This window comes from Stegastes partitus, unplaced genomic scaffold (genome assembly GCF_000690725.1).
Source record: "Stegastes partitus isolate 25-593 unplaced genomic scaffold, Stegastes_partitus-1.0.2 Scaffold1333, whole genome shotgun sequence".
NCBI classification, from domain to species: domain Eukaryota; kingdom Metazoa; phylum Chordata; class Actinopteri; family Pomacentridae; genus Stegastes; species Stegastes partitus.
Window position 1 is genome coordinate 33,651 of NW_007579064.1, and position 20,484 is coordinate 54,134.

Below are 20,484 nucleotides of genomic sequence, written 5' to 3' on the forward strand. Positions count from 1 at the left end.
GCGTGCCCTCCACCCACCTGCACGGTGTAGCCGCCCACCGTGGTGGCCCTCCTGGAGCGCACCGAGCGGCTGCTGCCCTGCCGACCCGCCACCAGGAACAGCTCGGCCAGGCGCTGCTCCATGAGGCTGGCGAAGCTCTGGTAGTTGTCCTCCAGGGAGGACCGGTCCACGTCCTGGATCACTGCAGGGACACACACATCACAGGGGTCAGCGGGGGGCAGCACTGACAGAGCACTGATAGAGTATTGATGGATTATTGATGGATTATTGATGACGTCATCGCCCATTTAAAAGGTGATCAGCCAGAAACTTCTATTAGAAGAAACAGAATTAGAAGTAACACACACACACTAACACACACAGAAATACACACACTAACACACACATTAACACACACACTAACACACACAGTAATACACACATTAGAACACACACACACACACTCTGCAGGTGATCGGTTCTAATCAGCTGCATCGATTGAACAAATCAGCAGTTTGTTAAATGCTGCTGCACAAACAGTGACTCAGCAGAATATGTTGTCCTCCCTACCTCACCCTCTGCTTCTGCCTCACCCTCTGTCTCACCTTCTGTCTCACCCTCTGCCTCACTGACCTCACCCTCTGTCTCACTCTCATCCTCACCTCCATCACCTTCTGCCTCACCATCTACCTCACCCCCTTCCTCATCTCCATTACCCCCTTCCTCCCCCTCTGCTTCACCGACCTCATCCTCTGCCTCACCTTCTGTCTCACCCCCTCCTCCCCCCTCTCGGTGTGTCTAAGCTGCTCTTCCTATTGATGTATAATTCACAGCTTCCTGACTGAAGCAGAGATCAGCTCACATCACATCAGGAGGCCGAGGACACACACAGTAACACACACACAGTAACACACACAGATACACACAGTGTGTATCTGTGTGTGTTACTGTGTGTGTGGCAGCTATAGGTTGTGTGTTCCTGTGTGTGTCTAACAGTGGTCCTACACATCACTACGAACTCGCCAGTCGGGGTCAGTCGAGCCAACGGGGGTCCTGCTGGTCCGGCTTCAAGCCTTTAAAAGGCCGTCGTTGAAATACTTTGAATTTAAAATGTTCGACCCTGGACTGTCATCGGTGGATAAAAGGGCACTTATTTTTCTTTTTTGACTTTTTAAAAAACTTTCAGATTTAGGCTGCAAATCAAAGTCGAACCAGTTACTATATACGATTCTTCGCCCACCTCAGGTTAAATAAAATAAAATAAAATAAAATCCAAATAAGATGTGCATGAATTATTTTTTAAAAATACACCTATACAGATGGAGGATTATTTCCAAACCACCAGTCGGACTAACAGAACTTACAACTAACAAATAACAGTCTGGCTCACTCCTGATTGGTCAGAGGCCATAGCGACTGTGTTGTGATGTCGCCTGACCTGTGCTGATTGGCTGGATGAAGTCACGTGACTCTGCCCCCTGTCATTCTTAAAGGAAGTTACCATATATGGTTCCTTGCCAGACAAAGGGTTAAATCATGTTGGAATCATCCTAAAATCAATCAAACTCAGCAGCGCCTCTGCAGGCCAGAGCAGGTATTACAACACTCCTCTCCTGTCTGAATGGCTCAGGGAGGCTTAGAGGCTGTAGAGGGTCTATTTAACTCACTGTTACTGAGGGAACCTGTCACTTTAGACGGGATAAGATTATTTTTTTCCTATCAAAATATACAAGGTCAACGTTAATGGATGTCCTAGCTCGTCTCGTGTTTGTGATTTACCTGTTATCACCCAGTAGTTCTTGGTTGCCGTCGATGTGTTCAGATTGTGGTATTCAAGAGCTGGAGAGAGAGAGAGAGTCAAGAAATTAGAATAAGAAAGTCCCGTTTATGTCTTTGTAACACCAGCAAGAGCTGAAATTAATCCCTTGTAAATGCATTTCCTTAATTGCACGGGAGTTGTTAAAGCCGCACTCGAAAAATAATGTTTGGGTTCAACAACAAAAAAAAAAAGAAAAATGACATCAATCTTTTCGAGTTACGACAACTTTTACTGAAATCATGTCGAACCAACAAACTACACTGAGTTCGGAGGATTAGTTTTAGCTCCACAGTCAGACGTATTTCATCTGAACTGGGCGGCTATGATGGAGGAGGAGACGTGTGAATTACGTTAATTGTCGTCTAGTTTCCAGATACATAAACAAAGATATCAGACAAACTACATCAATATAAACACTGCAAATGGTGCTCTAACAGGCCTGTAATCAGTAAATGTCACCCCTGATTGCACCACAACCTGCAAACTCGTCTGTGCGTTTGATTATTCAGCTACGAGAAAGGCTTCATACAGATCTTTGCATGTTGTGAGGTTTATTAATTGGGTAATGCACCTTTAACAAGCAAACACAAAATGTTTCTTTGACAAAACAAAAAGCACATTTTTTTCTGCAATAAGTGAAAACTGCCAAAAGTAAATGACATCCGCCACAGTAGGCAGTGCTCAGTCGGGCTACGCATCTCATTAACAAATACATCTGTGAAAAATGTAAACATACTGTCAGAAATACACAAAATAATCCCATAACCGGATTGCACAGAGAGAACCTCCTTTGGTATCGGTGCTGTTTGTTCTGTGAGCGTCGGGTTCGTCCGACCGCTGAAGCCTCATATTCAGCTCAGCTCAGCTTCAGACTGCACGGAATGAATTTTTCAAAAAGTGGAACTATGAACCTCACGCTGTGCTAAATATCTCCTTCACTGCTGTATTTTAATTATTTCTGACTTGATTTGATTAAAAGCTTGTGGAGGTCGTGTAAATGTGACGGCAGCTCCTCGGTGTGCCACTCGTTTTCTCTTTGTCGGCTTTCTTTTCCATCCTGTACGTTTAAACCTCTTAGGCTTCCTTTCTGCCTTCGTGCCTCCGTCTCTTCCTCTACCTGTTTACCTGTCACGCTACTCATTTCCTAAAACTCCTTCCCGTCCGGCCGACTGTCTCCTTATTTACACATCATCGCTCCCTCAGCCCGTCGACCTCTTTTCGGCGTCCTATTCATCCGTCAACCTCCGCCTCCTTATTTCCCATCTGCCCGGTTCGCCATCTGTCTCCAGCGAACTCCTCTGAGCTGAACGTCTGCAGAGCGCTCAGCGACCAGCCAGTGCTTCTGCCTCGGTTTGCATCGGCTCCGGAGTTAAACAAGTTCACGTAAACGCTGCAGACAAACAGCGCTGAAGTGTGAAGGTTCAGACGCAGTCGGTGAACTTTTAGAGAATCTGCTGGACGTGCAGACGAATCCGCTGCATTAGTTTCATCAACACAGCGGCCGGAAAATTTAATTGCATAATTCAAGAGACAAAAAAACAAAGAGCTCCTGCTGCATCTAATAATAAAAGAGCTAATGGTGATTTAATGGTGCGAGAGCCTCCATGTCACCAGTAAAAACAAAATAAGAATAATCAAATTAAAACAATGCCCCTAAACACCTTTCTACCGACATCTGTTGCTCGACTTTTTACTTATTTGTAAAGTGTATTGGTTGAATTTTGAGAATGTTTTCAGACCAAACATATCAAACATGTCATCTGGGGACCCGTCTTCATGCTTCAGTATCTCCAGAAATAAAACTCCTACAGCCGTGGCGGGATAGTTTCCAGCAGATCCAGAAGATTAAATGGATCACATTTTTAGCTACTGGCCCCATTTGGTGCAGAAAACATGAAATATCTTAAATTTTTGCCAAAACATTGCACAGAAACAACATCCATGTGAACGTATCTCACCGACTCAGCGTTCACAGTAGAGAAGCAAACAAACATGTCAGAACCAGAAAGAACTGTAATAACCAATAAAATCATCTTACATTTAGTGTCATGCGTCCTCTGCATCTGGTTTATGTCAACACAAAGACGTGGAGACGTGTTCTTCCTGAAGGGACCAGAACATAACGGTCCTGCAGATAATAAAGGGGCGCGGTGCTGTCTCTGACCACGTTGTAACCTCTTGTCTTGGTTTTAATGCGACCAGAAGCGACAGAGACTTCAGTCTTGTCCTGATTTACGTCAATAAATCCCACACAAAGAGCAAAGCCAGCCGAGATAAAGTGGCATCAAAACACTGGGGACTCAGACAAATTCATCTTAAGTTTACACCAAAATGTGCACACGTTGGTCGCCAGTTAAATTTATATCAGATGTGTGGCTTTACAGACACAAAGTGCAATTCAGCCTTTACTTAGAAAATAATTAACCCCAAATAGTGCAAGACAGGATAGTAAAAGTGGACTTCCTCCTTTATGATACAGTGCGTAAATCTGACTCTGCCACATTTCTGGCAGAGGCGCGTGGACGAGGACGTTCGGTTTCATCCTCTGAGTGCAGACCATGAATGAATCTGCTGTTGACTTTGGCACAACCGCAGTCAAACAGAGACGTTCTGTAGACACAACGAGTCCCGAGCATGCAAACAGACACATCGATGTGACGATCGATCGCCCATTTGTGCTCTCAGTTAACTAAAATCGATCCCATACATGCCTGGACCGGTCGCCGCTACGGCTGATGTGCTGCTGACCAGCTACAGCTGTTCTTTATCCCATCATTTATCTCGTTCATCAGTTCACATCGGTCCATTTGTTCATTGTTTCGCTGCTTGAACAACGGGAGCAGACGGGGTTTACGACTGGATCTGAACCACGTGAAGCGCGATGCTTCCACCCTCGAGGTGGTGAGAGCACGCACAAGCAGATACTAATCTAATCTCCCTCGTTGCCGATTGATTGATCGTGATCAATCACCCCGCAGGCCGTAAACCCTCTGAACTCTGAAACATGCCGACGGGTTCGAAAGGCACATTGTTTTTTAAAGTGCTAAAATGACACCATTTATAAGGACAAAATATTCAAATGTGTAACTTTCAGATGATCCATGAACCAGTCATCTGCAAATTAAGGTTTAAACTGTCACGTTTTATCATAAAATCACTTTATCCTGCTTGTTTCATTAAAAAAAACTGCCATAAATAAACGTTTCCTCAAACCAGAATCTGTAAAAAACTATAAAGTCTGCAGCTTTGATCAACTGACCTGGTTTTGTAGGAAGCTTTTTTTTTTTTACTTTGACATCTTGTCAAAAAAAGCAGCCAAAATATTTTGACTAATATTAAATACTGAAAGAAAAACGCATGTTAGGGATGGATGTCATGTATGTCTTTGCACCACTGCACATCTATGTTTTCTGCTCAGACGTGTAAATTCTTTTTTTAAATATTTTTTTCTTTCTGTAGTTGTTTCACTTTATTCTTTATTTTCCTACTTCTATTATCTCCTTGCTCATTCCCAGGGCGACACCAACAGCCGACACCAGATTCTCTGTCTGGTGTACTTGGCCAGTAAAGCTGATTCTGATGCACATTAAATGGATTTTCAAGCTGTTATTTCACAGATTTACTCTATTTTGTGTAAAGAACAGATACTGTAAGTGGTATAATCACAGAAAAACAAGTATTAATCTATATACTGACTGTAGAAAACCAATTTTACAATGTACATCTGTAAAGTTACTGTGTTTAGGCAAAACTGTAAAGCCACAACCAGCAGACATGTCATATAAATGTGGGGACTTCTCGGCTGACCTGTAGGCTGTGTGAGATTAAAAACGTAAATAGTTGAATATCTGAAGCGTGCAGCGTTAGCCGTGGAGCAGACAGGGTTTCCGCGGCGATGCCAAGTGGGTTTGGACCCTATGAAGTGTGATGCTCCGGCCCTTTGGGTGCTGAGAGCACAAACGGATACTAATCTAATCTCAGCGGGCTAAAATTAGCTGATTCGGGGGACACGAACGACGGATCGCCCGTGGCACGATTGGGATGATACGAGCCGTGCAGCTGTTTGCCCTTTTAAAATCTCACAGATGGCGTCGGAGGCCGGAGCAGAATACAAACGGAGCCCATGTGGGTCGTCTGCGGCGGCTCGCTCGGGTTTCTAACGTCGTTCATTAGGTGGAAATAAATACAACAAACAGCGTCTGAGTGAAGCGATGCAGTGGTTCATGTCAGCAGAGGTCTGGTGACGTTTTAAAGCAGCATTTTGAAAGAGAACAGTCACAGTAAAGATGATTTAACACTCGTAAAGAATCCAAAACTACTCTGAATGTGGGCTTCTGTCTGACTGGACACTGTAAGAAAATATCCACAAAGAACTTCAAACAATATTGAATAAAGTAAGATTTTAATGTTGCTGTCACACAGAGTCGGAGAACAAATGAGTGTTGTGTGTTTTAAGGTGAACATCTTTTATAATTAATAATTTTTCTGTTATTTTTCACTAAACAGTTAAATCTCTTAAATAAAAGTTTATAAACTACTTTACCATTTTTCAATCCTTAATAAACGTACTTTTTTTCCTACACTGAATCATGGTGAATATGTTTTTGGTTATTTTGACGAACATTTACCAAAAAAAAAAAAAGACGCATGTGAAAGTCATGTCAATTAATTAAAACTGCACATAATATTATAATATATTTATATTATTCTATATGTTGTATATTTTTTTTATCTTATTCTGTTCTGTATTTTTGTTCCTTATACTTTCTGACAATACACTGTTATCTTTCTACTGTTTACATTAAGTTCTTTTTCCATTGCACTAGTCTTTCATATGTATATTTATGTATATTTATGTATATTGATCTATAGCTAAATGTTTACAGCATTTATGAACAAGTCACTGCCTCACAAGCTCCCGTTCTGTGCACTCCGGTAGCCGAGCAGCGACATTTCGTTGCCAGATTCACGATTGTGTTTTTGTGCAATGACAATAAAGAAAGTCTATAAAGAAAGTCTGAGTCTCTAATATGATCATCTGAGCATCTGTTTATATGAATAAATACATATATATACATAACACTGGCTAACATTAGCTAAAGGTTCTTACATGTTCCTGTGAGGTGAACTGTTCACTGACATACAATGTTTTACACATCAGAGGAAGTTTGAAGGATGTTGTCATGATAAAAGATTTAAAAATATTCTCTTACCAACATGAAAATTTGTTTTAAGACGTTATCAAGGCCTCAGAATGACAGAAATAATATAAAATGTTCCTGTAAATGTGACTTATTAACGGAGGTAGAACATTTGGCCTCAGGACGTTGCTGTTGGGAATGACTTCCTGTAAAACATTCCCACAGTAGCACAGAATCACAACGGAAGGACGTTCTCAAGCTAAACTAAACTAAAAGCTTGAATATAAACGAGTGGTCACTACACACATGACGAGTTCCCTATAAACAGAAACACAGTTTTACTTAGATTGTGACAAAGACGTGTTTGTCTTGTGTTTAACCAAACACCGACTTCCTGAATCGGAGGCAGCGAGTGTGTCTTGGAGAACCCAGTGAGTAACATTTGGTATTAGACGGAGTTTTCTTCTGCGCTGGAGGCTTCAGTGCAACCTGACAGTCCTTAAACAATCCAGAGCGATCCCGACCCGCCGCCGTTCACAAGCAGGTCAAACATACGCTCAGTCATGAATCATGCATCGCCCCACGGTGGACTCGCCGCTTTTCAGTAGTCGGCGTTGTTGAAGGAGTCCTGCATGTGTTGAGCTCGTCGGCCCGGCCCGGCCCGGCCCGGCCCGGCAGCACAGCAGCTGTTATGTAATGATTTAACACCAAGACGCTGGAGTCTGGAGGAAGAGCAGCAGGAACCTCATCGCTGTGAAGCTCCAAGATGAGCCGAGGTCACGACCAAGAGACGTCCGTGAATGTCCAGAGTGTGACCCACCGGTACGTCGCTGTAGCTCACCGAAAATAACAAACCTTTTATTTAAGCTCAGTATTTTTACAGAAATGTTGTTTTGTTCTTAAAACAAAAGTTATTATCACTGTATGAACAACTGTAACTGACAAAAAGGCTGTTTTAGTTTATTGCTGTAGATATAATTTGACTTTTTTTGTTTTGTTTTGTTTTAAATTTACAGTAAATGAACCATAAATTAAAAATAAAACTACCATTTTTATTTACAGGATAAAGTCTGGTTAATTAGCTTCCATGATTGTTGTTTGATAGATTTGCATTTGCAGTTTTTATTCTGTAGGTTTATATTTGAATCACATAAAATGTCCTGTTTTTAACCGTAGATACACAATTAAATTATAGCATTTTTTTTTTCCTTTTTCTCTCTTTTTTTTTTTTCCAGAAACTGAACATTTACACATTATTTGTAAAAATAAGGATTTTCTGTGTGGACAATATTAACCGTCTTTGCCTCTTTTTCTTTCTCTTTTTTTGTAAATTAATATTTTTAAATGTAACTATACTAGATATCATCTGTAACTTAATAAAAGTCTGTTAAAAAACAGTTTGTTTTTTTAATGCTTTACCAATTTTCTCTTTTTAATGTACTTTTAAAACAAAACAAAATATTGATGCTTTTTGCAGATTTAAATACAGTAAAGAAATGAGTCCGACTGTACGTTTAATTGCTTTTAGAAAGTGTTTTAACGAGGACTAAATGAACACGTTTCTGTTCTTTCACCGTTTTTATCTGTATTTAAACCAAACAGGTCAAATCTATGAACTAACGGTTTAAGGTAGATTCGGGTAAAAGCGGCTCCTTGTTTCTCCACCGTGCAGCTCGTTTGCCTTCGTTCGACAGACGCCGTTCTTCGAGTGCACTCGGGGTATTTTCTGCTGCTCTCTCGGCGTCTTTGTTCGTCTTGTGTCAATACCGACATCCTTCACTTCCACTCTCCCTCCGTCCTCAGCCTGCCGAGCCTTTCAACACCAAAACGCGGCTCCGAGTGCTCGAGTCTTTTTTTAGCATCGCGGCTACGCTCTGTACGCTCGTTCCCTTCCTGCTGCCGAGCGTGGACGTGGGCGCAGCCTCCGTCCTCGCTTTCACCCGCCGGAGGGCAACACTGACGCAGGTGAGAGGAGAAAATATGGATCCCTCACACTTTCCTGGCACATCTCAGGCTTTCAGCTCAATGCAAAGCGTACAGCGCGTCCAGGTTTATTAGCGTCTTCACCTCTGCTACAAATCTGCTGCAAACAGGTGCAACAGAGGACCGAGCCGGCCGGGCCGACGGAGGACCCGGGCTGCTTTACAGGTCTTCAAGGTGCATGATGAAAACTGCGGCAAAGATTTCGGTATCTCAGGAAAGCACCACCTTCTCAACTTCAAACTGACTGTGACACCAGCGAGGAGCCGAACGAGCTGAAATAACCGAATGTGGAGTGTGTGTGAAGTCTGCTGATGCGCTTCGGCTAAATGTCACTGGTTGAAATGGCAGCCAAGCATAATGCAGCTTTTTTAATTTTGGAAAACAAGTCCGACACGCTGCATTCTGTAAAGTCAAAGTCAGCATTCAGCTAAACATCGTACACGTGGCGTTTATTAACCCTCTGAACCCCAAAACCTGCCGACGGATTGGAAAAACACGTTAAGGTTTTAAAAAAAATGCCAAAATTAAACCGTTTATCAGAGCAAGAAAGTGTAAAGGCAGAAGAAATCCTCAAATGTTCAACTTTCTGACGGCTCTGTGCGCTTAGAGTCACAATAGTGAGACACGAAATGATTAAAAAGAGACAAAAGTGGCCCAAAGAGACCAACAACAACCACAATGAGACACAAAATAAGAAAAGAGACGCAAATGTAGAAAAACTAGACAGAAAATGATGAAAATCAGGCAAAGAACTGACATAAATGAGCCACAAAACAACACAAAAATGCACAAATGAGGGGAAAACATGACTACAAGGAGCCAAAATGGTCACAAAGAGGCTTAAAACAACCAAAATGTGACAGAAAGTCAGAAAAGAGACGCAAAGTTAGAAAAATGACTCACAAAATGCTGAAAATCAGGAGAAGAATCGACATAAATGAGTCACAAAAATACACAAATGAGACAAAAAAAAAGACTACAAAGAGACAAAACAGTCACAAAGAGGCTTAAAACAACCAAAATGTGACAGAAAGTCAGAAAAGAGACGCACATTTAGAAAAATTACTCATAAAAATGACAAAGAATGAACACAAATGAGCCACAAAACAACACAAAAACACAAACCAGCCACAAAATGCTCAAATGAGACAAAAAAAATCACAGAAAGGAAAGAAAACACAAACGAGACACAAAACAACTAAAGAGACACAAAACTACCACAAAGAGATTAAAATTAAACCCAGATTAAGTCACGTCCTGGTTTGAGCTGAGCTAAAATTATACAGATTAAACCCAGATTAAACCCAGATTAAGCCCAGATTAAACCCAGATTAAGTCGCGTTCTGGTTCGAACTGAGCTAANCCAGATTAAACCCAGATTAAGCCCAGATTAAACCCAGATTAAGTCGCGTTCTGGTTCGAACTGAGCTAAAATTATACAGATTAAACCCAGATTAAGCCCAGATTAAATCCAGATTAAACCCAGATTAAGCCCAGACTAAACCCAGATTAAATCGCGTTCTGGTTCGAACTGAGCTAAAATTATACAGATTAAGCCCAGATTAAACCCAGATTAAACCCAGATTAAGCCCAGACTAAATCCAGATTAAGTCACGTTCTGGTTCGAACTGAGCTAAAATTATACAGATTAAGCCCAGATTAAACCCAGATTAAGCCCAGATTAAACCCAGATTAAGCCCAGATTAAACCCAGATTAAGCCCAGATTAAACCCAGATTAAGCCCAGACTAAGCCCCTTCCTGGCTGTACTTACGCTCGGCGATGACCAGCGGCGGGTAGAACAGGAAGTACCCCACCAGCTCCGCCGTCAGCTGGTTCAGGAGGCCGCTGGATATGGTCCCGTTCAGGATGGCGTCCTGGTTCTTCACCACGTAGACCAGAGTCACCGACGGAGAACCGGGCTCCTGCGAGACGCTCTGGACCTGAGCAAACAGCAAAAACAGCGCGTCGATGTTTTATTCAGACCCACGAGCCCCATAGGCGCGGGAGGATTGCATCGCTGTATTTATAGCCAACATGTATAATTCAGACATCTGCGACGATATCGAACGTCGACAGCGAACACGAAGAGACGCAGCGAGGCGCTTTGGACCGAACACGTTCTCCCTCTGCAACAATGAGCACCTGGATACCAGTCATCAGAGGAAAGTGGATGTTGACGATACGAGGAGTCGCATTCCTGCACCGACGTTAATATTTCAGAGGATGAATTATGAATGGAGCCTCTATCTGCTGCTGCTCAGACCTACTTTATAAGCAGGATGGCGTGTGCAGGCTGCAGCCATGAGAACACCTTGACAGCCGGAGAGAAGAACGAGACGAGGAACAGAAGGAAGAAACTGGAGGAAGAAGAAGAAGAAGGAGCTCTGATTGTGTCTCCAGAAATAAAGCGTTACGTAAGTCTGCAGCCGTCCAGGCTTCAAAGTGTGGAGCTGTCTGACATCCAGGACCTGATACTGGCCACCAGGCAGGACTTCTATGTGCTGCTTTAAACAGCAAGAAATAAAACATCTGGACCGCAAACAGCAAAGAGCACGATGCAGCAGAGCCTCTCTGGTCATGGTAGGGTGGTTTCTAGAGATGGTTTCAAGGCTCCTGGTGCAGGGTTGGAGGGCTTCTACCATAAATGTCAAGATTTCTAGTAAAGATCTGAAGATTCTAATATTAATTTGAAGGTTTCTAGTGTAGAACTCGAAGGTTTGAAGTTTTTTGGTGTAGAATTTGAAGGTTTCTTGGAAAGTTAAGACGATTTTCAGCGTAACATTTGCAGATTTCTAGTCCAGGATTTCAAGACTTCTAGTAGAGGTTTAGAGATTTCTAGAACAAAAACGATTTCTAGAATAAACTTGTAGATGTCTAGCGATGATTTCAAGATTTCTGTTGAGGGATTTGAAGATTTCTAGTAGATTTAAAGATTCTAATATTAATTTTCAGGTTTCTAATATAAAACTTGATTTGTAGTGTAGGATTTTAAGACTTCTATTGTAAAACTGAAGATTTCTAGAATAAATTTGAAGGTTTCAGGTGTTGAACTTGAAGATTTGAAGATTTTTAGTAAAGATTTCAAGACTTCTGTTGAGGGATTTGAAGATTTCTAGAATAGATTTGAAGATTCTAATTTAAATGTTCAGGTTTCTAGTGTGATTTGAAGACTTCTGGTCTAAATGTAAAGGCTTCCAGGAACTCAGATTTGTCGTAAAGAGCGTTTCGAGATGAAGCAGCAGCTTCCCGCCGTACCTCCACGGTGAGCCGGTTGTACGTCTCCAACACTTTGTCCTGAGCCTCGTCGAAGGCGTTCTCCAGTCTCTGCTCCAACATCTGGACGAAGCTGCAGGAGTAGACGTTGTCCGTCGGGCCAACAAACCTCAAGACTGCAAGAAAAATGCAATACAACACGTTATTTATCTCAAAAAGTCTGACAACATCCCAACAATATAACAGTAAAATGCATTTGTGTTGGTTTATAATCCCACGTAGTCAGAAATGTGCAGTTTACTGTCAATGAAACATGTGGAATGTACGATAAAGCCTGATTTAAGAAAGTATTCATATAAACTGACATTTTTCGTGTTCGGTTTTCAGATGAATGTATGATCTATCATTGCTGCTAAAACGGTCCTAAATCCTGAATACTGACAGGAGTGTTCTTCACAGCATCCAGATTTTTCTAATTCTTACTACAACAAGCTAAGATGGTATCACCTGTAAACAAAGTAAATATTAATATTTTGGTAACTGCACATATTTGAATTATGTACAACATTAAAAAAAAAAAAAAGAAAAAGAAAAGAAAAAAGGGACCTTAAATTGAGCCTTGTGGAACACCACAAAAAAATGATTTCAGACACTCTTTTTTTCATTTTATTATTAATAATAACTTCTGATTTGTCTTTATACCGTAAATATTAAAATATAAAATAAATCCTATTTTACAATATCCAGAGTGTTTACATGTTTACAACAACCTAAACTGGTGTCAATAAAATACATTTTAATATTTTCTAAACTGCACACATTTCAAATTATGTACAAAATAAAAAATAAGGGCCCCAACATTGAGCCTTGAGGAACACCACAAGTAACTATGAATGCTTTTTATTGTATTGATTTTAATATTATTTAATGAATTAATTCACAGGTAGCTATTTAATTAAAGTCAAGTAGCTACATGTGAATGAACACACTGTACGTGATTTAACGCTCACGAAACTTCAACATTTCATTATTTTTTGATGACACTAGTTTAGTTTGCTGTGAGAGAAGACTATAAAAAAAAGACATTGGTTTGATTTCACCAGACGATCTTAATGTTTAAGATATAAAATTACATTTTTAGCAGCAATAACAAGCAATAAATCAGGCTAGACACTAAAAACGTCCATTTATTCAAACACTTTCTTCCATCAGGCCTTATTATAAAATCCACTGTGGCCACTTGATTTAAATTTAAGAACATTACTAACTATGTGGAAGATTAAAACCAATGCAAACATAGTTTATGTGCTTTTAAAGACGGTTGTAACACCTGTAAAACCATCCTACTTATCAAAAAACAGGATTATATTATTAAATTAAGGGCCTAAATATTCTCAGACTATGTAGATTGTAGATGATTTCAGGCTGTACATGATCTAAACATGTACGTCTTGTGATATGTTAACATTTAGTGTATATTTGTGGATGAAACCGGTTGAATTTGTTGTGGTAATAATTTAGAAAAATCCAGTTACATACGCGCCAAATCCAAATAAACACCACAGGTTCTCCCATAATGCTGCTGTTCACTATTATGTCAAAGTGTTTAATTCATCAGATGCTACCTGACATCACGACTACGACCTGAAGAAGACTCTTATTTTGAAAGTGTGCAGCTTTCATGCGGCTGTATGTTTGTGGTATTAATGAAAGTAGAGCTCCGTGTGACCGACAAACCGGCAGAAAGAGGATTATCTCCACTGTCTAGAATGAGAACAAGTACAAAGAGTGGTCTTCTGTCTGGGCGGGACAGAACTGAACCCATCAGAGGATTAGGGAGGACGTTACCGGAGCCCGGCCTGGACCTCCTCCGTCGGCAGCAAGGCGCCGGACAGCCGAGGTGGACCAGCGCTGCCACCTGAATCCAGGCCGCGGTGCTGGTGAACCTCCTCCAGCAGCGTCTCTGCTGCTGACCCACTTGGTAATCTTATGTAAACGGTGCCGCGGCGGTAAATTGGCGTCTGAATTAAGGGTTTATGAGCAGAGACGGGTTTTGTGTTGCTGCCTCGGAGGCCTGCTTCACAAACAGAACCGCAGAACAAACCTTAAATAAAGAGCAGCTCAAAATAAGACGCTATCACCACACTATGTATAAATAGACACGTATCTGAGGAACGAACGAAGGAAAATACAGTTTGTATTATTTATTATATAACGAGTTTATTCACATAATCAGCTCTGATTTGTTTTTTCTCGCTGTGAAAGAGTCACGGACTGGATTCTAGTGGAGACGAGAAGGTTTCTAGTGAAGATTTCAAGATCCCTGGTAAAGGAGATGAGGATTCCTGGTACAGATTTAAAGATTCTACCATTAATTTGAGGGTTTCTACTGGAGAACATGAAGGTCTGGAGCTTTCTAGTAAAGATCTGAAGATGTCCACCAAGGATTTCAAGATTTCTTTTACAAATTTTAAGAATCTAGTGTAGATCTGAACATTTCTACAATAAACTGATAGATTTCAAGGTTTCTAATTTAAAATAAAAGATTTCTGATAAGGGTTTAAAATCCTAATATTTATTTGAAGGTTTCGAATGTAGAACATGAAGGTTTGTAGATTTCTAGTAAAGACTAGAAGATTTTCAGTGTATCATTTACAGATTGACAGGATTTCAAGACTTCTAGTAAAGATTTCAAGGTTTCTGGGGATAAAGTGGATTTCTGGTATAGACTCAAAGATTTCTACAATAAACTGATAGATTTCCAATCTTAATTTGGAGAAATTATATATCTTAAATATTATAATAGCGCCGCAAAATTAAACCAAACCCTATTTTTACAATATCTTACATTTTTACGACAACGAACTAAACTGGTATCATTTGTTAATAAAATACATTTTAACACGTTGGAAACGGTGCGTGTTTCAAATTATGTACAAAACTGAAAAAAAGGGGCCCAACATCGAGCCTTGAGGAACACCACAAGTAACTATGAATGCTTTTGTTGTACTGATTTTAATATGATTTCCGGTATTAATTTGAAGGTTTCTAGTGTAGAACATGATTTCTAGAACAGATTTCACGGTTTTTAGTTTAAAACAGAAGATTTCTCGTAAAGATTTAAAGATTCTAATATTACTTTTATGTTTTCTAGTGTAGAACTTTATTTCTAGTATAGATTAGAAGATTTTCAGTGTAACATTTGTAGGATTTCAAGACTTCTAGTCGAGGTTTAGAGATTTCTAGTAATGAAAAAAAGGGGCCCAACATCGAGCCTTGGGGAACACCACAATTAGCTATGAATCCTATTTGTTGTATTGATTTGAATTCAATTTGCGATATTAATTTGAAGGTTTCTAGTGAAAGACTTGATTTCTAGAACAGATACATATATATATACATACAGATAAACATTTTTTAGTGTAACATTTGCATTTTTTTAGGACTTCAAGACGTCTAAGTGTAGGTTTGAAGATTTGTTGTAACAAAAAAAAAATCAAGATATAAATTTCAAGAGTTCTATTATTTATTTGAAGGTTTCTGTTGTCGGATTTGAACATTTCGAGTAAAGATTTGACGGTTTCTAGTGTAATATCTACAGATTTCTGCTGCGGTATTTGAAGAGTTTTAGTCAAGACTTGAGGATTTGTAGGTTGTAGATTTTGTAGGTTGGAAAATTCCCAGTTTTCTACGGGAGGACGTGAAAGTTTCCCGTGTAGGTTTGAAGATTCCAAGTTGACATTAGATATGTTCTAAGCATTTGAAGATTTTTTTAGCTGAACTACATGAAAATGAGTTTATTTCTGGAGCTCGTAGGGGATGTGGTCGGTTTGCAGAACTACAGACATGAAAAACATACATTTTCAAATCTTCCTGAAGCTTCTGGATGAGCTCGTCCCTTTTCTTTGCACCTGTCAGGTGATAAACTGCACAAAGACTTCCTCCGTCTCATAACTTCTCGTACATTATTCTCACCATGTATGATGTCAAACTGACTACATATGAAACATTTACACGTCCTACTTTTAATTTAACACAACAACCTGCCGAACGCTGTCTGCCATCACGAACAAACCCGAGAACAGAAAACGGGGGAAGTCGCTATTTTAGTCGTTGTAATCTGCACACGCATCGTTTAGGCAACAATTTGTTAATTGCACTGATTTCGCTGCTCTCGTTCCCACCGGACTCGCGTTAAATGTGTGTGTGTTTTGTTCTAAGAGGCTTAAGAGGCCGACTAAGCGAACGGACCGGTCTGCCTTTGCTCTGCAATCCTGGGAGTTTGTCTGGGATTTAGGCTATCAGGGAAGAGTAAAGGAGAGCAGACATGTAATCAGAGTTTTCTAATTTCGTTTCCGCTCTGCCCGTCCCCTGAGTTTCCCTCCCCGGACTCGTGTTGTCCTCCGAGCGCAGCATCCAGCTCTGCTCTCCCTCCATCACCTGTCTTCAGCTGCAGGTGGATGCTGGGGGCCGGTATCCAGGTCGCCACGGGAACCAGCACGGCCTTGACCAGCGGCGTGTGCTGCCGGATGTCGGACAGCAGCTTGTCGAAGCCGTAGACGTTGAGCGCCTCGACCACCGCCGACGACACGTACACGGTCTTGCCGCTGGTCACGTAGTAGCCGAGGGTCACGTTGTTGGGGCTGCAGTCGTCTCGCTCCACCTGAAAAGGAGATACGAGGCGTTTATTTATAGACGTGCAGGAGGCAGAGAGACGTCTGAAAAACAAGCTGCAGGTTTGATTTTCTGGTTTCAAGACACACAAGCTGCACCGCAGGAAAGAAAACAACAACGGAGGGAATACAGCAGCAGAAATACAACATGGAGACCAGCAAACATCAGTAAAATGATCACGTTTATTCATTGATTTACTCACAGTTTGATAACGGTGTAATGGTCCAGTCACACATCGTAAAAGAATTCATTTAAAAATACAGAAAATACTGAGTTTTGACGTGGACGGTCAGTATGTAAATCAGTCCTTTTATTCTGTGATTTTCTGTGAAAAAAATACTTTAAACTAATTATTTAAATTTTTTTTAGTCCTTAATATGCTGATTTTTTTTTTTTACTTTCAAATGACAATAAATGTCTGTAAAATGAAAATATTAAAAAATTAAATAAAACTACGATTTTAAAAGTGTAATTTTAAAGTCACACATCGTAAAAGAACAAATTACTGTTTGTAAAAATACAGAAAAAGTTTTTAAGTGGACTTTACCAGCTGTTGATTGTAAATTAACAAAACCAGGAAAAAATCTGTTAAATAGCTTTTACAACATGATTTACTATTTTTCAGTCTTTAATATACATTTTTTTCTTTCAAGTAACAATAAATGGCTGTAAAACGACAATTTGTTTTGCTAATATAAACACAATAAAACTGTATTCATTGTCGTTGAAAAATAACAAATTGATATTGATATTTATGTGGATGTTATTTACAAATTTGTATTTTTTTATGGTTAAAATTTAAATCAGGACAGTTTTACTGTGATTTTATTAGATAACATCAGTAATTCAACAAAACAAGGAAAAATCTGTAATTAAAAAATAAAAGGTTGACCATTTTTCAATGCTTCAAAGATATTTTTAAAATGGTGATTTTTCCCCCCTTTTTTCTGATTTAAATACTAATTCAAATGTATGTTTTTAAAAAAAAAGATATTATCTGCAATTTAACCAAGCAGAGGAAATCTGTAAAATAACATAACATTTTTAAAAATCACCATTTTTCCATCCTGAATATACAGATTTTTTCAAATCTATAAAAGTATTGTTCTTTTTTTTCTCATTTAAATGCAGTAATAATAATAATAATAACAATAACAATAATAATAATGAAAAAGAAGCTTTTTACAGAGAAGCATTGTAAAAAAAAATAAAATGTAAAAAATAAATTTAAAAAAAATATATCATTAGTAAAAATACAGAAGAATAGATTTCTGGCCTGTTTTTTGTTTGTTTGTTGGTTTTTTTAAAAATATCAGCATGTTTACCTTTTCTCTGTGATTTCAGGGTAAATAATTATTTACCATTTTTCTGTCCTTAATATACTTTTTTTTAAATCTATGAAACTGTTTTTTTTGTTTTGTTTTTTTTTTCTCATTTAAATCCAGTTTTTTAATTTGTGCATTTTACTGTTAAATGTTATTCTAAACAAATGAATAAATAAATAATCCATATATCATATGTAAAAATATACAAATTACAGTTCTGGTTTCTTTTTTTTTTACTAAACTTTTTTTCTGTGATTTAACAAAACAGAGAAAATCTGTAAAATACCAGTAAACTGTTTAAAATGTTGGTTTATTTTTCACAGTCTGCATCACAATAGATCCCTGACAGCAGCTCAGAGGACTGGAGAGGAGATGAAGCAGGATTTAAGATAAAAACACACCAGTCCCTGAATATTCATGATCCTCGGCTGTTTTTAGTTCAGTCTGCCTGCAGGCCGTCTTTCAGCTGGAAACACACACGGACATCAATCGCTGGTGAGTCAGGCCTCGTGTTTGTGGAAGTGAAGCCGCCCACCTCCCTCCACCTTCGTCCTCCTCTTCCTCTCAGCTTCCCTCCGGCTCGGCCGAGCTCGGCGCCTCCTCGTCTCAGAACCAGAACTCTTCAGCTTCTTCTTGTTTCCCGTCAGAGCTCCAGATTCCTGAGCAGCTCTTCAGTTTTAATGACGTTCTCTTATTCCAGCGGCCCACCTCTGGGTTTTGCATTTCATTAGGAAACAAAACAAAAGGAGCTTTTGGATGTTTAAGTCAAACGGACTGAGCGTGGAGTTAAACATCAGCTCTGTGGAGACTTTCTGTCCTCGTTCAACGAAAGGAACCCAACTCAGGCCTTCAAAAATCAGACACGGGACGAGTTTACAGCTCGTTAACGTGATCAGTTATCAGTTATATGTGGGTGGAACTGCCTCAGTTAGAATCAGAATAATCAATACTGAAGGAGTTAAAGGTAGAAATGAGGATTTGTTTTGGTGTTTGTTCTCCTGTCATCCTGTTAAACAGCCTTTAGGTTCATGAATCGACATCATTAATGGAATAAAGGTTGTTTATACTCAAAGCTTTATGATTTTAACTCTCTGTAGCTGTTAAATACTGAACTATTCCACCAATTCCACTGGATTTAGGATAAAAAACACACCAGAAAAAGAGTGAGTTGTGTTTGTAAGATGATCCTGGGATCACATGGAGGTAAAAACGAGACCTTTCATTTGCTGTAACCTGTTGTGAGGAACCAACTATCACACGTTAATGAAAGAAAATAAATAAATCCAAAATTACACCAACGGAAGTTTTCAAAATGACAGAAAGTTGTTTAAAATTACACCTAAAAAATCAAAACTTACTCAAATTTATGAACAAATACTCCAAATCTCCAAAGAATAATTATAGATTTGCAGATTTTTAGTGAAGACTTATGGATTTATAGTATAGATTTGAATATCTTTAGTATAGATATGAGGACTTGTAGGAAAGATTCAAGGATTTTTATTATAGATTTGCAGATTTTTTGTGTAAATTCGAAGCTCTTTTAATGTCGATTTGCAGAATCCTAGTAAAGGAGTTCAAGATTTCTGGTGCAGATGTACAGCGTCCCAGTACAGATCTGAAGGTTTGTTTCTCGTGTAGATCTGAAGGTTTCTGGTCGAGGACTCAAAGCGCCCTGGTGGAGGTTTCTGGTGCAGATTTGACATTCGTAGCGCCGTGCTGGCCGCCTGTCACAGAGCAGCCTCACAAACAACTGGATAAAAATAGAAAAGGCAGCAGATGAAGACAGAAGACGGACGGATGAAGGGAGGCAGGTGGACGGACGGAGAGGGCCGCCGGGCAGAACCAGCAGACAGCCAATCGATGGGCTCAGACGGAGGCAGCGGCCGGATCGGAGGAGACGGAGGAAGGAAGCAGCACCACAAATGTAAATACGGAGAGAAGAAATAGGAAGAAGGCGAGACCGACGGAGAAGCAAAAATAGAGTCAGTGAGTGAAGAGCGACTGTGAGCAGCACAGAATGAATCATTTATTGTGGATTTATTGGCCGTGGCGGCGCGTGAGGGAGTGTAATAAGCTCTCTGAGCAAACAGCCAGTGTTCAGCGGGTCAGAAGTCTGCATTAGTCACCTCGGCCGGCCTCGAGCACCGCTCAGACGAGTCCTCGAGTCCCGGACGAGTGGCAGCAGAAATAACAAATAGTGCAGAGCAGCCAGAGACGTGAGCGCTCGTTAGCTCTGATTGTTTTAACCAGACACACTTTAAAGCAGCACGTTTATCTGATTCACACTCAGAGCACATGAAGGTGTGAACGCCCCATAAAGACCCGTCAGCATTCTGAACCTTGTT

At 40.0% G+C, this 20,484-nt stretch overlaps 1 protein-coding gene across 1 annotated transcript in view; it reads right to left on the reverse strand.

The window, feature by feature from the left end:
- The window catches only part of LOC103369808 (UPF0606 protein KIAA1549L-like), a gene marked incomplete at its 3' end in the record, with an annotated part of 83,074 nt that overhangs the window by 19,552 nt on the left and 43,038 nt on the right, over nt 1-20,484 (reverse strand). Inside the window, exons 5-9 of the mRNA XM_008298624.1 lie at nt 16,578-16,800; nt 12,180-12,313; nt 10,696-10,864; nt 1,759-1,818; nt 18-181 (exon numbers count right to left, since the gene is read on the reverse strand). Coding sequence (XP_008296846.1) covers nt 18-181; nt 1,759-1,818; nt 10,696-10,864; nt 12,180-12,313; nt 16,578-16,800 — 750 coding nt within the window. The remainder of the gene's footprint in view (nt 1-17; nt 182-1,758; nt 1,819-10,695; nt 10,865-12,179; nt 12,314-16,577; nt 16,801-20,484) is intronic.